The 16,617-nt window shown below is 39.3% G+C and overlaps 1 protein-coding gene across 4 annotated transcripts in view; it reads right to left on the bottom strand.

Annotated features, from left to right (window-relative positions):
- Positions 1 to 479: 479 nt before the first annotated feature.
- Positions 480 to 16,617, bottom strand: part of SMG1 (SMG1 nonsense mediated mRNA decay associated PI3K related kinase) — a 127,613-nt gene continuing 111,475 nt past the window's right edge. For 3 of the 4 annotated variants that reach the window (XM_058710888.1, XM_058710886.1, XM_058710884.1), the window contains 9 exons: positions 14,518 to 14,655; positions 12,747 to 12,899; positions 11,590 to 11,769; positions 10,232 to 10,459; positions 9,390 to 9,601; positions 9,123 to 9,229; positions 7,830 to 8,009; positions 7,644 to 7,750; positions 480 to 5,000 (listed from right to left, as the gene is read on the bottom strand). In XM_058710888.1, coding sequence (XP_058566871.1) covers positions 4,923 to 5,000; positions 7,644 to 7,750; positions 7,830 to 8,009; positions 9,123 to 9,229; positions 9,390 to 9,601; positions 10,232 to 10,459; positions 11,590 to 11,769; positions 12,747 to 12,899; positions 14,518 to 14,655 — 1,383 coding nt within the window. In that variant the 3' untranslated portion in view covers positions 480 to 4,922. The remainder of the gene's footprint in view (positions 5,001 to 7,643; positions 7,751 to 7,829; positions 8,010 to 9,122; positions 9,230 to 9,389; positions 9,602 to 10,231; positions 10,460 to 11,589; positions 11,770 to 12,746; positions 12,900 to 14,517; positions 14,656 to 16,617) is intronic. The other variant, XM_058710885.1, reaches the window with a different exon arrangement.

Raw genomic sequence — 16,617 nt, 5'->3', positions numbered from 1 at the left:
TTTTGAAAGGTGCCCAATGATGACACGGTTCACATAAATCCTCTTAAAATGAACTGGCAAGAACAAAATGCAATCTCATTTCCAGATATTAAAACAAGCCAGACATTTTCATTCTATTTTCCTACAGAGCTTTCATACCCCAGGGAATATACATATTAATAATGTGCTATAGTTTTGTTTTTAAATACTGACAAGCTAATTATACCTTGATACTAGAACTTACCCACAGAAGTAAAATTTGAGCTGCTGCTCAAAAATATACTTTGACGATTAAAAAATTATTTTGAGGTCCACCCACCTGGCTCAGGTAGAGAATGTGACTCTTGACCTCAGGGTTAAATTCAAGCCCCACACTGGGTATAGAGATTAATTAAAAACAAAATCTTAAAAAAACAAAAACAAAACCTCTAACCATATTGAAAAAGTAAGCTTTCTGAAACTTACTTTAACCAATAAATCCAGAGCTTAAATGCTATGTCTTTTAAGACTTTATTTTCTGAAAAACAGGTATTTCATACAATCTTTGCTGTGTTAATGCAAATATGCACAAAGTAGGCATGTATTTTTGTTTTCCAAAAGATGCATTATGAACATTTTCAGGAAGCTGGTGTGATTTATTCAACTTTTAATCTTAAATACAATCACAAAATTATATCCATCAGGAGGCATTACAACCTTTTGTACAGAGAAGCCACTTTATTTATACAATGTTACTAGGACAAGGAAGATTCATTTAAACTCAATTTGCTCTTATAAGGGTAAAGTAAATTAACAAATCAAGTATGATGTTGCCACTGACATTACAGGTGGAAATATAAGAGAAATTTAAAACAGGAAAATAACTGACACAAGAACTTTAAACAGGAGCTGAAACTTGGACTGTCAGGCAAAGAAAAGAAAAAAAAAAAGCCTGTTTTGAAAGAAAAACATTCTACAAGCCTGCATTTCAGGAGAACATGCAATTCCTTAAGTTTACCATCTTCAAAAATCAAACTAATTGTATGACATTTTTACATTAGCACAACAAACAGCTTTTCCCTAGTAAGCCCAATTTCCCGTAGAAAGCAAGGGACTCTTAAGTGGTTCATGTTGTACAACTAACCCTTAACCTGTAAAGCTTCTCAATTGGAGTCCATTTGCCTTTTTGTAAATAAGGGATGATGATGTTGTTACTCAGGCCTAAAAAGCAGGAAAAGTGCAACAAATCCTGAGGGGTTCATAATACAGGGGATTCCCCCTTCTGCAATGTTTGGAAAAATTTGTAACCCTAAGCTAGCTTTTCCCCACAGGAGGAAAATTTCTAATACAAGCCATACATTGAAAACAAAATCTACCTTCTTTAAGTGACCCTTACATTACTATAGTCTACCTCCTTGATTTAAGGGGGGAAAGTCCTAGCTCTAAATTACATTTTACAAGCCCACGATGATAGAGCATGGAAGGTCACTGTTTTTCACATTCATCTAACCTTATGTAAAACAAAGGTATGTGCGCTAACAGTAAAGCATTTGCTGATTTTTGATGTATATGAATCGGTCTAACAGGCTAATTGTAGGTGCTTCCTTTCATATGAAAAGAATTAGGTAAAAGAAGAACCAGCCCCTTTGATTTTAGTACTGCCAAAACAAGTAAGCCCCCAGAATAATTACAAATATGTGGAGGATAATAGGCCAGGAAGACTTTTCAATTTAAAGTACTGCCTATAATACCCCAGATTTAAAAGGACCTAAGATTGCACATCAACTCTAATATTTTTGGCTGTACTTGCATTGCCCTGCTCGGCATTTTTTAATGGCTCTTTCCTTAAATTTCACACGTCAGAACAACCACAATTAAAAAACAAAAACAATGCAGAAGACACCAAACACGGACAGTATTAAGAAAAACTACACACTAAGCTTCATAGTGGCAAGTGTTAAGGGCAGAAGTTACGAAAGTTTTTCTTTGTATTACAAACCCTCACCCTGAACTTGGGGTTTGGGCTCTTAAAAAAAAAAAAAAATTAGGGAAGCAGATCAAGAGCTTGATTATCAGTTCACACAGAGAAATCTCACATATCTCAAAAACACTCACCACAAGTGCCAGACGCAAAAGAATCTTAATAATCCTAGCAAACTATGTTAACTCATGACCAGAGAGAATGAGATCCTGCAAGACACAGCGAAGAAAGACTAAACGAGAAATACACACAGCTCCGTAAACCACTAAGCCTCCACAGCTCTGTAGAGATATCAACTAAAATTCAGGCAATTTTAGAAAATCAAAGACAACAAAACACTTACGATCAACTTCAATTCCCAAGGGTACTTTGAATGGAAGAAGAGGTTGTAGGTTATTGTATACCCCCTGAATCTTGGAGAGAAAGGAAAAGAGAGGAGCAGATCCCTGGTTGTCCACAGGTATTCTGTATCAGCAAAGACGTGTGACTTCACAACTACAGCACTCTCAGCTTTATCTTACAAAACAATCCCCCCAGTACTGCGCTGGCTTCTCACTCTGCTCCATCACTAGGGCCTTTCACCACGGATTACATCTGCTGAGTTTGCTTCCAACGGTTCAAAAAGCCAAGGCTGCTTACAGAAAGACTTCCCAGACGAAGGCAAACTGTGCAGATCAGGGTCTTATTGTGCAGAGTGCAGTAAAGAGCAAGCTTTGAAGTCATCGGTCACATCTGCCCCACAACCAAACATGTATGATGCCACGCTATTTCTTCTCAGAGGGACCATTTTAAAATAAAAGCGATGGATAATTTATCAGAGGCACATGTTTCTGATATAAAGCTGTTTTGTTTTTGCTCGGATAAGGTGCCAGGTACCTCTGAAGCCTGAAATTCTCAGGCAATAAAACCCACCTATTTCCTTTACCTTCCTTACCTAAAAAAAAGCAATTTCTGTCGGGACAAACTAGTGTGACCTTGTTCTATCACTGTGATAAAAGTTTTTCCTTGTGACAACAAAGAATGTCGCCGGAAAGACTTTACTTTTGAGAGAGCAGAGGTAATCAGGTGATGGACACGGCAGCTCCCACAGAGCCTCGAGGAAATAAAGCAGCGTGCAAAACACAATATGGCATCATTATTCCAGATAGGTTGTTTCGATTGTGAAAATAAGGTCCAAATGAATGAAGAAAATAAAATTTGATGCACTAGGTTCCTTAACTGGCTATTGGACACACGGGTATTTGAAAATACCACCTTGCTTGCAATACTTGCCTAAGTATTAAAAAAAGCACTGATCCTGAGATGCATTCTCTCACGGGTACCTAAGGATTATAGATTAAGGTGGCAATCAGAATACAGAAAAGGCCAGAGCTATGTGGAATTTTTCCTTAATACCCTTCAAGTTTGTCTGTGAAAACCGGCGACCAGAAATGATCACAGTCCTCATCTCTAAAATGCAGGAAAAATGCATTCAATCAAGATTTTGTGTTCTATTTTGTGTTGATACGTGATTTTAAGAATCCTATCCTAGTCTGGTTTTTATTGTGGATCAACAATTCAGCTTACAGTACTGAAATGCAACACTAAATTTAAGGAAACCTTGATCATGAATTCACAGCAAACTATTAAAATTGTGCAAAAAGTAAAGGACTTCACAGATTAATAACTGAACTTAATAAATGATGGCGGTGGTTCTCATTTGCTGATGTTTCATGTACGTGTCCTAAAATGCCAGGTAAACCAAAGCACTTTTAATTTACACTTTGTAAATTAAAAGTATCAAATGAGAAAACTGAATTAAAAAACATTTCACTCTACCTCCACCAGAACATCACTTTATTGTTAATCTGTCATCAACAATGTAAAACTCTAATAGGTACTCTATCCTGGTTTTTAAAAAGGTAAAAGATTACATTGGATTAGCTACTTTCTATGAAAGAAACTACAGCAATCGCAGAAGAGGGAAAATTTGAATGACCTCCCAAAAATGCACACTATAAGCAAAGGGGAGTGTACATTAAATCAAATGTCTGTTAGATTCATTACTTTTGAATGCACAGTGACAATTCTGGAAACTGTACATGATAGAATCACAGAAATGACTTAAATAACCAGGATTACATTTTGTATGTGATCATCAGACCTTTAAACAATCCTTGAATTTTCCATGTTATCAGTGGTTTTGGAGAAATTCCCGTTTATCACTCCAAATAGGTTAACAGCATCGAGACGGAAGTATATGAAATGTAAGGATTGAAATAAAAGTAAATTTGAAAGATGGCTAATCTACTAGATCAGGTAAAAGGAGGATGGGTAGATGGTGTAGGGTTGGGGGAGGAGGACAGGACGATGGGTAGGTTTTTTTTCCCTTCATTTCAGAAGTAAGTTCTTCCAATGTAGTGTATCTGTTACATAGCTCTCCATTTCCAGTCCATTTCTGAAATTCTTATCGCATAGCCTTTTTGTGCCTACTGGTCAACCCAACCAGTACTGTTGCCAAGCAACAAGTGTTACACGAGAATCTGAATGCATCAAATCTTCCTTGGCTGTGATTTCTTCGCGGCCCCAGTCTTCTCTGTTTCTGAGCGGGGTTTGTTTTTTCCTGGATTGTACACACAGGGTCAGGTGGAATGGAGTTCCAAATCACTCTGTGCTCCGCGGCATCCCGATTTCTTTCTGCAGCTAACCTCCTGACACGTTTGCAGCTGTTCTGTGGCAGAAAGACAATCTCCATGTTCAGGCGGTGAGCTTTCTTTCTTTCACCCTTGACCCTGGGGTTGCAGGCCATGGTGTTGGGCGTATCCCTGAGTGCAGCTGTCCTGCAGGATTCACTTCCTAGCGCCCCGAGATTTCCTAGGTTTCCTCAGAGTAAGCCCCCAGTTGCATCACCACCGACTGTGGTGTGGCTTTGGATGCCTGAGGCTGAGTTGATTCTGGTGGATGTCTGACCTCGCTTAACCAGACTCATCTACTGTCTTGCCATTCATACCCAGGCTGTCCAACCTTCATACAGCTGAGCCAAGTTATCTAGATTAGTTGCTTCCTTAATGACATAGTCAACCTGTAAAAGTAGGCAGGATAATATTTTAAACCATTTAAAACTTCAAAGGACATATATGAGTTCTAAGAATTGTTTAAAAGTAAGTTTCTAATCACCCAAATTAATTGCCCATAGGACATGTCGTTGCTATGGTGGAGAGGTTAAATAACCTGAGCTTCCCTCATAATCCCAGAGTTTACAAGAGGTGTGTCTTGGAAAAGTCAAAAATCCCTTTGAGCCTTGTCAATCCTTAGATGAAGAGAGCCCCCACTGACCACACAGGTGTTCCTGGGGTTAAACACATGAAGTCACTAGGTAAATGCTTAGGCAGCGTATAACAAAGTGCCTGGCACATTCTGCAATACAGTTGGGTACTCAACAAATACCTTGATTCTGACTCAGCTGAATTTTCTTTTATAGTAAGAGATATAATTATCTCTGTATCCAGAGAATCCAGAGGATCCAATTGTATATTAAATGCTCAATATAGGGCTGCTGAATGATGACTTATACCAAAAGCCGTGCACAAAGATCTCTACACTTACCCCACTCCTCTAAGTCCCTTAACTCTCTTTCATGTAAAATTTAGTAACTATCAGAATAAAAAGCACAATAGCCAAAGATACTTCAAACAAATGGACAGAGAGCGAAGACAGGCAGTCGCGAAAGTACACAAGCTATTAACCTACCAGAAAGCTTCGGAAGCAAAGATACCCCTCTGACTCAGTATCGTCCATGGTTTTTTTAAGTTTATTTATTTTGAAAGAGAGAGTGAACATGTGTAGGGGGCGGGGGGATGAATCAATCCCAAGCAGGCTCCACACTGTCGGCACACAGCCCTATGCAGGGCTCAAAACACAAATGGTGAGATCATGACCTCAGCCAAAACCAAGAATCGGACACTTAACCTAAGACTGAGCCACCCAGGCACCCCCTGTCCATGGATTTTTTTTTAACAAACTTGGTAATTTCTAAGGAAGTACCTCTTGACCAAGAAGAGTTTAAGTTTCTACACAGTGGTGCAGCAGCATTTAAAATAAAAAAAAACTTTTAGTGCTGATGTTAAAACTGAATTGTGGATGTCAAAACATTGAAAATAGGGTAATCATAGTCTCAAATTTTCAACCCACAGAATAAAAGGTACATTTGTAAAGGAGAATTCAGGAGAACACTACCATTGACCAAATGACCTAACTTAGTAACACAAAAGACGGCACAGTGACCGGTATCCCTTAATGTAAAATTCTAAGAGAGACACATCAGCGACATAGCATTCCTGACAAAAATGTTGATTCTGAATTTAATTATGAGGAAAATATCAGACAAATAAAAAGTGAGGCACATTCTACAAAATGACTGGTCTGGACACATCAAAAAGGTCAATGTCATAAAAGAAAAAAAAGAAAAGAAAATGATCAGGAACTGTTCTAGACGCTGAAGACAACTAAAAAATAGAACAAGTATATGAAATGAAGATGAGCCTTGACTAGATCTTGTTGGGGGCAGAGCAGGTGGTTCAAGAGAGAAGGGCTAAACAATAAAGGCCATCTGGGGATAATTGGAGAAATCCGAGTATGGACTGAATGTTAGGTAACAACCAATGTTAACATCAATGGTTAAGTTTCCTGAGTTAATGTTTTGTCTAGGAGACATATACTGAAGTATTTATTAATTTTTTAATAATACATAATAATACCTAGTAACACTTCATGCCTAAATACTTCAACATATGGGGCAAGTGGGAGGCTCAAGTTGGTTAAGCTTTCGACTCAGGTCATGATCTTGCGGTTCATGAGTTCGAGGCCCGCATCGGGCTCTGTGCTGACAGCTCAGAGCCTGGAGCCTGCTTCAGATTCTGTGTCTCCCTCTCTCTCTCTCTCTCTCTCTCTCTCTCTCTCTCTCTCTCTCTCTCTCTCTGCCCCTCCCCTGCTCGCATTCTCTCTTGCACGCACATGCTCTCAAAAATAAACATTAAGAGGGGCGCCTGGGTGGCGCAGTCGGTTAAGCGTCCGACTTCAGCCAGGTCACGATCTCGCGGTCCGTGAGTTCAAGCCCCGCGTCAGGCTCTGGGCTGATGGCTCGGAGCCTGGAGCCTGTTTCCGATTCTGTGTCTCCCTCTCTCTCTGCCCCTCCCCCGTTCATGCTCTGTCTCTCTCTGTCCCAAAAAATGAATAAAAAACGTTGAAAAAAATTTAAAAAAAAAAAAAAATAAAATAAAATGCAGATTAACTGTGTTCTCGTGGAGGAGAGAGGGTCAAGTCACACTTCTAATTTCTGCTAAAAGAGGGACTGGGGAGAAAGGAACATGCTAACAGGGTAGTCAGAATAAAATGGTGAATGTTTGACAACTCCAGAGTTATGTTACTCAAAATCTTCAGAATCCCGAAAATAAATTCCAGTTCCTCATTTCTTGATGAACCTCCAAGAATATGGGTGAGTTTATCTTTTAACCTGTACTGTTTCAGCAGCATGAAAATGTGTAGATCAAGTTTAAAAATGGTCACCTGGGGGCACCTGGCTGGCTCAGTCAGAAGAGCATGTGATTCCTGATCTTGAGGTCACCAGTTCGAGCCCCACATGGGGTGCAGAGATTACTTAAATAAAACTTTTAAAAAAATAATAAAAATAATTAAAGTAATAAATAAATAATTTTTAAAAGGTCACCTGTTCAGCAACTGACATCCTCCTATTTGGATCAACATCTCGGCCCTCTAGCTTGGCTTTCACTCTCTTCCACACACTCACTGCATATGAGTTTCTCTCTTGCACAGCTACAAAGCAACGGAAACATAGAAGTCAAACCACAACTTTGTACAAGTATCTAAGGCACCCTTATTCTTATTAACTTACCCTTCCCAGTTTTAGGGTCTCTGACAGCCTTTTTAGGACTACAAGCAACACTCTTGCCAGTTCCTGGAATGGTGCTTGGTGGAGTATCGGCTGATGTGGCAAGATTTTTCTGAATCAGCTTTCTAGCGTTCTGTGACATCACATCAGGCTGAGTCTTCTGGCCAGTGTTGCTCCGGACTGCTACAGGGAAAGAGAGGGTAGCTCAATTCACATGTAAACAGAAGATGGAGGGAGACAAAGAGCAGGGCAGGGTTCTCTCAACCATCAACTACACATATATAGCCACAAAGGTGAGTATGATTTTAGAACCTTAAAATCCTTATCCCTTCAAATAGATACTGTCCTCTGAAAAATATAGCCTAAAGAGCTAGACATTCAAAAACGAATTTGTACAGTGATGCTTGTTGTGGCACCAAAATACTAGAAACGTATGAACTGTCCAACAATGTAAGGTTAATATGGTAAAGACACAGAATGGCATATTAAATTTGGGCATGAAGTCACTTGTTAAAAGATCATTTGGTGGCGACGAAATTACCAATTTAATATTAAGTGGGAAAAGACAACAAAAATTGCATTCACAGAATGATCACAATTTGTGCAGGTACTATGCATACGTAACTACAAGTATAACAACAAATATGTTAACGGAGTGACCTCTAATTGGAATGAAACTACAAATTTTTCTTTTTATAATTTCCCTGACAAGTATTTATTTTATATTCATGTGTTATTTTTTTTTAAGTTTATTTATTTGTGAGAGAGAGCGGGGAGGGGCAGAGAGAGACGAAGACAGAGATTTGAAGCAGGCTCTGTGCTGACAGCAGACAGCCAAATACAAGGCTCAGACTCACGAACCGCAAGATCATGACCTGAGCTGAAGCAGGACGTTGAACCAACTGAGTCACCCTGGCACCCCATTCATAAATTATCTGAAGAAGATTTAAACACAAGGTATTTTTACTCTCTCACAGAAGCACTTTTAAAGTTAAGTCAAAACTTAAAAGGGGGAGGGGAGCACCTGGGTGGCTCACTTGGTTAAGCATCTGACTCTGGAAATCAGCTCAGGTCATCATCTCATGGTTTGTGGGATCAAGACCCATGTCGGGCTCTGCGCTAACAGCAGGGAACCTGCTTGGGATTCTCTCTCTCCCTCCCCTCTGTCCCTCCCCCGCTCAAATGCACTTGTGCTCTCTCTCTCAAAATAAATAAATAAACTTTAAAAATAAATTAAAAAAATAAGATTAGGAACAGATGAAGTTTCAGGTCTTTTCTGAAGTGGAAAAGTCATACCTGCAGCAAAGGATGGCTGATAAGTAGCAGCTGACGTTGGACTCGAACATTCATTTGTTGCATCGGTGACTAAGGGTGATGCAAAACCCACTAAATTATTATAGATACTGAAATACAAAATAAAATGGCTTATTTATGAAATGCTTCACCAGGTAGCTACTTATAAATCTGAACAAAACTGAAAAAATTTAAATGAATTAAATAAGCAAAACTTACTCTACCAGATTTTTGCTTCCATTTGAAATCTAGGCCAGAAGGCATCCTTACCTCTGACTCTGTGTTTTCAGTTCTTTCAAGGTGGGAGTTATTTCCTGGAGCATTTCAACGTGTTCTTGACTTCGAACCTGACCCATAGCTTGGACTAATGTGAACAGCACCGTCTGAATGTTGTCTTGCCATGATTTGTATTCACCTAGGAACTGCCTGACACTGCTCTCATAAGGGACATCCTCGCCGTCTGCCAGGGCAGCTTCTTCATCCTGGAATCCACATGTTAGTGACTGACAGAAATGGTACTGGTCTCAGTAGTAACTCATAAGACAGTCACATTTTGAATAACAAGTAATAAGTGTTTTTCCAGCAAGTATTAACTCCTTTTCTACAGGAATCTGGTTTCCAGTACAAAACAAAAAGTCCAAGTAAAAATAAATCCCCAAGTTAAATGATTCATTGTTTTGTAATGATGAAGTTATTTAGCTTTTTTGTGGGGCTGAGTTTCCTTATAGAAATTATGTAGGATACTGAAAGGAAGAGACAACATTTCATTCATTTTGAGGTGAACGAGCTTAGGGATAAGGCTGGGGAGGAGGACGAGACACTGGAGATCTAAACACTTGGAGACTATATTCAAGTTTCAGCTCTGTTGTTAAGTTATAGGACTCTGGGTTAATCCATTTCTTTAACCCCCAGTTTCTCTGGGTACAAAATCAGAATACGACTACCCGCTTTAGAAAAAAAACAGTTGATAAAAACACAAATTAACTCCATTACAAATTGGAAGATGTGAACCAAGAAGTTGTTTTTGTTTATATCGTTATTTTCCCAAATACGACTACTTGTAATTTTATGAAAAGAGAGATCTGACTGGGTGTCACTCGTATCAGTCTTACCTTGGCCATTGCTTTTAGGAGGTGTTTGACATCTCCAAGTTGCCGGTTATGACCAGTGAGCACAGTTTTTATATTATCAACCAGATTCTGAATTGTTTCACAGACCGTTTCTATCTGTTGCTCTTTCTCTGTCTGAATTGCCCTCTGAGTAGACATATCCTGAGTCAGTTGTTTGTGTGCTGACAAAAGCCATTCAGAGCTGCCAATAGGATGTTCAAGACTGGTGTCCTAAACAGAATAAACATTTGATTTTAAGCATTAGATGGAATAAATAATGGAAGATTCTTTCCTTCATCATCACCATTAAAAGGTACTAGTAACTCAAAGTGACACAAACATACTCATTTGCCAAGTCATGAACTAATGACCTACACAATAGTTTAAGAAATAGAAATAGTTTAAGACATAACAAATGTATCTAGAATAACAAAGATGATCCGAATCTAGAATGCTAAACCCAATGTAAATCATGCTTTCAAAGGCCACGAGAGCTTCCTAATTAAAGTCTTCTCATAAAATATAAACATCAAATGTATCAATTTGCTATTTTTGGACTTAGCCCTCCTGTCCAGCATTCACCTTGCACTAGCCCCCTGTCTGCTACCGTATTTTCAGTGCATTTAAGTCATTTGCTATACGTTGTATTTCTCCTCCCTCTGAAACTCCACAGAACTTCCAACTGTGGCTCTGAGAACCCTTTTCACTTTTTTTTAATACAAATACATTAAAATAATTTTTTAATATTTTATTTATTTTTGACAAAGAGAAACAGGGAGACACAGAATGTGAAGTGGGCTCCAGGCTCTGAGCTGTCAGCACAGAACCTGACACAGGGCTTGAACTCATGAACTGTGAGATAAGGACCTGAGTTGAAGTTGGACGCTTAACAAACTGAGCCACCCAGGCTCACTTTTTAATTCATTGTATTTATAATTAATAGGTTCCTTGGGCCCCAAGAGCAAGATTTAACCATTGTTATATCCCTCATAACAACATCATATACATAGTATACACACTGCATAAATGCAAACCGAGTGAATATATTAAATGGACTTTGAGCACATGACACTGGCCTTATCATTTTCTTTTTTTTTTTTTTTTTTTATTTATTTTTGGGACAGAGAGAGACAGAGCATGAACGGGGGAGGGGCAGAGAGAGAGGGAGACACAGAATCGGAAACAGGCTCCAGGCTCTGAGCCATCAGCCCAGAGCCTGACGCGGGGCTCGAACTCACGGACCGCGAGATTGTGACCTGGCTGAAGTCGGACGCTTAACCGACTGCGCCACCCAGGCGCCCCCGGCCTTATCATTTTCATCAACAAGTCTCTTTACCCCTACACCAAGATTCAAGACTCACCACTCTCTGTAATAAACGAAGCTCTAACTCAGAGACCGAGCTGTTAAACTGTGATGCAAATGAACACATTTGCTGGCATCGTTTGATTAGTTCAAATAACGCAGCATCCAGGTTTAAGGCTTCTGCAGTTCTAGTTCGTAAACTTTCAAAATGAATGATATTGCTGCAGAGGAAAGTGACCTGTGAAGAGGCAAAAGAGGAATTGGAACCACCACAATAAGGGGGGAATGCAATTTTAATTGACATGAAAAAATACTGCCTATTCATTTCCAGAATTCAGGACCAAACTGGTCCTGAAAATGGTATGAATGTTTGACTCTTCTGGGACAAAACAGAAGTAAGCCTGAGAAAGGCTATGAATAAATGCACTTTTTTTTTTTGGCTGATGTTATTAGGTCTGAGATGGTTAAAAGCACCTAAGTACAACTGGGTAAAAGTATCTGCTGTACAACTGCTTTCACACAGAAAATTTATTCCGTAACAGAACTATCATCATATTCAGGGGCAGCTTATTTGTGCTATGTCCAAATTTCAATTTGGAATGTTGCCCTTCTGCTTCTCCTCTTGCCTAACTTCACGATAAAGATCACAGAATACTAACTGGCTATTTGACGACATTACGTACATCTTTTAAGGTATGATAATACTATTGTGATTATGCAAATAGTTCTTTTAAGTACGTACTGAAACATGTCATTGATTTAGTCTAATTTTCTACCTGACTGGACATACCTAATAGTTTGTTTCCATTCTCCACCCCCGAAAGTAACAAACTTAATCCACAACCTCTGGCAGAATTCAAGATCATAAAGACATTTTATTGCCATGCTGAAAGAATAGTATCAAATCTTTGGGTCACCTAAGCTGCATAAAGAGAACCTTAGACAAATATGGAATTCAACTCCCTATTTTCCAACAGAGGCTGACTCTACTTTGTATTTAGCTGGGAGGCAGTAAAGGTCCAGGAAAATAACTGGCTGTGAGCTCAGCCTGAAGGATGGATGCCCTTCCCACCAAGGCCTACCAGCTCCCTCTTCCCAGTACTGTCAACTTGAGGGTGGGTTCTCAAGCTACCCCTAGTTATCCCACACGTAACTTCCAATCAGCTGTATCATCATGTAACTGAAAACAAAGATGGCACGCACGGGTCACAATACCTGGCTTGCTCTTTGGCTCTCTTTAAGGACAAGATTTCTTCTTTCGGCTATTGTTGCTTCAAAATCCTGCAGTACAGGTGCCAGTGCAGGGTTAGCACCACCTGCCCACTTGAGTCGCTGTTCAATACTTGCTTCAAGTGCTGCTAGTTTCTCCTGTAAAAGCCAGCAGAATCTCAGTGAATATCTGACATTCTCCAATTCCTACTGGGCATCTTATATCAACACCAGGGAGATTCAAAAGAAGCACATGCATCATTCAGAAAACATTTTTAACAAACATGTTAAAAATTTCACTTTGAACAGGTTCAACATGTCTGGAAAGAACTGGCTTTCAGTTTGTCTTAAAATTTTTCATTTTTAAATAAAGTAGTCTTTAAAATCAAACACCTGCTACATCCAATTCCTAATGCACTTTATGTGCTATCTAGAAGAAAATCCATTTATCGCTTGCAACAACATGGATGGAGCCACAGAGTATAATACTAAGTGAAATAAGTCAGAAAAAGACAAATATAAGGTTTCACTCATATATGGAATTTGAGAAACAAAACAAGTGAAGAAAAAGAGAAAGGGAGAGAGAGACAAACTAAGAAACAGACTCTTAACTATAGAGAACTGGTGGCTACCAGAGGGGAGGTCAGTGGGAAGAGGGGAGAAATGGATGATGGGGACTGAAGAGTACACTTATCATGATGGGCGCTGAGTAACATAGCGCATTAGTGAATCACTATATTGTACACCTAAAACTAATGTAACACTGTACGGTAACCACCTAGAATTAAAATAGAAAGCTTAATTCAAAAAATCCATTTATACTTTTGGTTGTGAAAGATGAAAATCTAATTCTCAGAAACTCAGCAGCTTATGGAAGATAGTAAAAATGTATCCAAATTACCATGATAAAGAAGGTTTTATGTAACAAAATTATTTCACTATTTATTCACCACTTCAGGCAAAGGATTCCCATCTTTTGTCTTTCCTGCACTTCTCTCCCGTTCTTTCTCTCACACAAACACACCTCTCAAGTGAGAAAGGCTCTCCACAGTTGAAAACTAGGCCTAGTATGCTAGAGAGAAAAGGTACATCGATCTTCAAAGAAGTGAGCTCCAGAAAGTTTCATTAAATACGTAAAAATTATAGAAGTGACTACACTTGATTTTGTACTCACATTAATTTATAAAATGAACAGGACGACATCAGTTACTCCTACGTACATGATGTAAGAATACACAATACAAAGATACATACGTAACCATAATCAAGAACTGTTTCCCTTATTTAAAAAAGGGAGGTGAGACTAAATATTAAGCAGAAATGACAAAGAAATACAGTCAATAATAAAAGGAAAACATTCTATCGCCTTTAAATACCTTTAATTATACAACAGGGATAAGAACTGCCTAAGTTTTTTAGCTCTGAACAGTAAGCCAGATGGAACTGCTTATGTACATTTCAGAAGACACATTTTTCTAATCACCAGAGTTCCCTTAATGCACAAAGGCAGAGTGATCATCAAATCCATTAAAAACCTGAAATATTTAGTATGTCTCTATTCCTGGCTCAAAATACACAGCTTAATAGCAGATTTGGTTACCTTGGAGGGTAAGGAAAAAAGATAAATCACGCGTAAAAGTGAAAAGCAGTGTGTGCTCCTGTAGCTCAGAAGCCAAGGACGGGCAGATCCACTGAACCACAGAGCACCGACACGTCACCACGGTGCAGGTGCTCTCTCAAAGTAAATGTGCTGCAAGTAAGGTCTGACCGAACACACCTGAACTGTTGCAATTGAAGTTTCAATTTGGCTCAGAGTATGGAGTTTCTTTTTCATGCTGGTTAGGATGGCAGACCGAGGGGGAGGTGTGACTGACACGGCTTGTGGTCTATTGATAAGGAGGTCTTCATGCTGCCACTGTTCAAAGAAAAAGCAATGTAATAAAATCAGCAGGAAAAAAAACCTTTAGATAAAGAGATGGGAGGTATGAATTAGGACCGGGGGAAAGAAAAAAAAAAAAAAAACAAAAAAACAGCTGCAGCAAAGCGAGGCAGGCAGAGAAGTGTAAGTGCAAAATTACAAAATGATCACAACCAGGTGAAGTTTCCTAATGTAGAGAATGGCTGATAAATTTCTTCAATCAGTGAAATGCAACATCTAAGTAATAATTCTGAAGATATTTCCAAGTCTGTAAAAAAGTTTAGTATACAACCTCCCCCAAAAGACATCTCCAGTTAAGAGATCGGAACGGGTACTGGGGGGTGGGGAGGGGTTGTCCAGCATGAGGCTTCAGAAGTGATTAAAAGAAATGATGGCAGGAGTCACAGAACAAAGACTTCTCTGGAGAAGAAAGGGGCAGGCAGTTGCTGACAGAGGGTCAAGGCGCCTTCCATTTCAAGGGTGGCCCCAGAAGGCCAACTGGGCTATAATTTAAAAGTAATACATTGCGCTTTTATTAAAATGATGGACAGCTGTTCAGATGAACAAAACTGAAAGGCTTTTTTATGTTTTCCATACGGCTGTCAATTTTTAAGGAAATAAACTAAAACGTATCAAATAATGAAACTTTCAACATCACACTTTTTAGAAGAAAAAAATTTTAAAAACTCCAACGTGTTAGAAAGACTATTAATACATAATGAAAACAACTTCAAAATCTGAATAAATTAGTTTTCTTAATTCACGAGCTAAAAAAAACAGCTATTGATAAAACCACAAAGAGAAGGAAATACACTGGTTCCTCACACTGGGCTATAACCACCAATTCCACCACTGGGAAGCAGCTTCAACATAAACGATACCAAAAAACCACTGTCTGTACCAAAACAGACCCCAAGAAAATGGCAGTCCCCAAATATTACTCTATGAGTTATATAACCTGTTTGAAACTACTGATAATATTGAAGCCTGTATTGGCGGGGGTGGGGGTGGGGGAATAGCTACAATTTATACTGTGCTTAGTGTCTTAAACAGAACATAACTTTCTTTTAACATTTACTTTTAATGTTTACTTTTTGAGAGAGAGCGCACACAAGTGCACGCATGAGAGTAGACGGAAGGGGCAGAGAGGGAGGAAGACACAGAAGCCAAAAGAGCACAGTGCGGGGCTCAAACCCACAAGATGTGAGATGATGACCCAAGCAGAAGTCGGATGCTTAACCGACTGAACCACCCAGGTACCCCTTTAACGTTTATTTTTGAGAGAGAAAGAGAAAGAGAGAGAGAAAGAAAGAGAGAGAGAAAGAAAAAGGAAAGAGGAAGAAAAAGGAAAGAAAAGAAAGAAAAGAGAAGAGAAGAGGAGAAGAGAAGAGAAGAGAAGAGAAGAGAAAAGAAAAGAAAAGAAAAGAAAAGAAAAGAAAAGAAAAGAAAAGAAAAGAAAAGAAAAGAAAAGAAAAAAAAAAAAAAAACAGAGAGCATGAATGGTGGAGGGGCAGAGAGAGGGGCAGGGTGACACAGAATTTGAGGCAGGCTCCAGGCTCTGAGCTGTCAGCACAGAGCCCAACACAGGGCTCAACCCCATGAATCATGAGATCAGGACCAGAACCAAATCGGATGCTTGAGCCACCCAACTGTCCAAAACATCATTTTTTTTTTGTTAAGTTTATTTATCTATTTTGAGAGGGGGGTGGAGAGAAAATCCAAGCAGGTTCTGCACTGACAGCCTATTCAGGGCTCCATCTCACGATCCGTGACATCATGACCTGAACCGAAAGGAAGAGTCAGACTCAAATGACTGAGCCACCCAACATTCCATATAGAACATCATTTGGGGGAGAGGGGGGAACGGCGGATTTTTTAAAGTTTATTTATTTTTGAGAGTGAGAATCACAAGCAGGCTCCACGCACCTCCCCAAGCCCACCCCAGTGCAGAGCCCAATG

This window comes from Neofelis nebulosa, chromosome 18, assembly GCF_028018385.1.
Source record: "Neofelis nebulosa isolate mNeoNeb1 chromosome 18, mNeoNeb1.pri, whole genome shotgun sequence".
Taxonomy (NCBI): domain Eukaryota; kingdom Metazoa; phylum Chordata; class Mammalia; order Carnivora; family Felidae; genus Neofelis; species Neofelis nebulosa.
The sequence above is the reverse complement of the archived record's forward strand: the minus strand, read 5'-3'. Positions and strand labels throughout refer to the sequence as shown.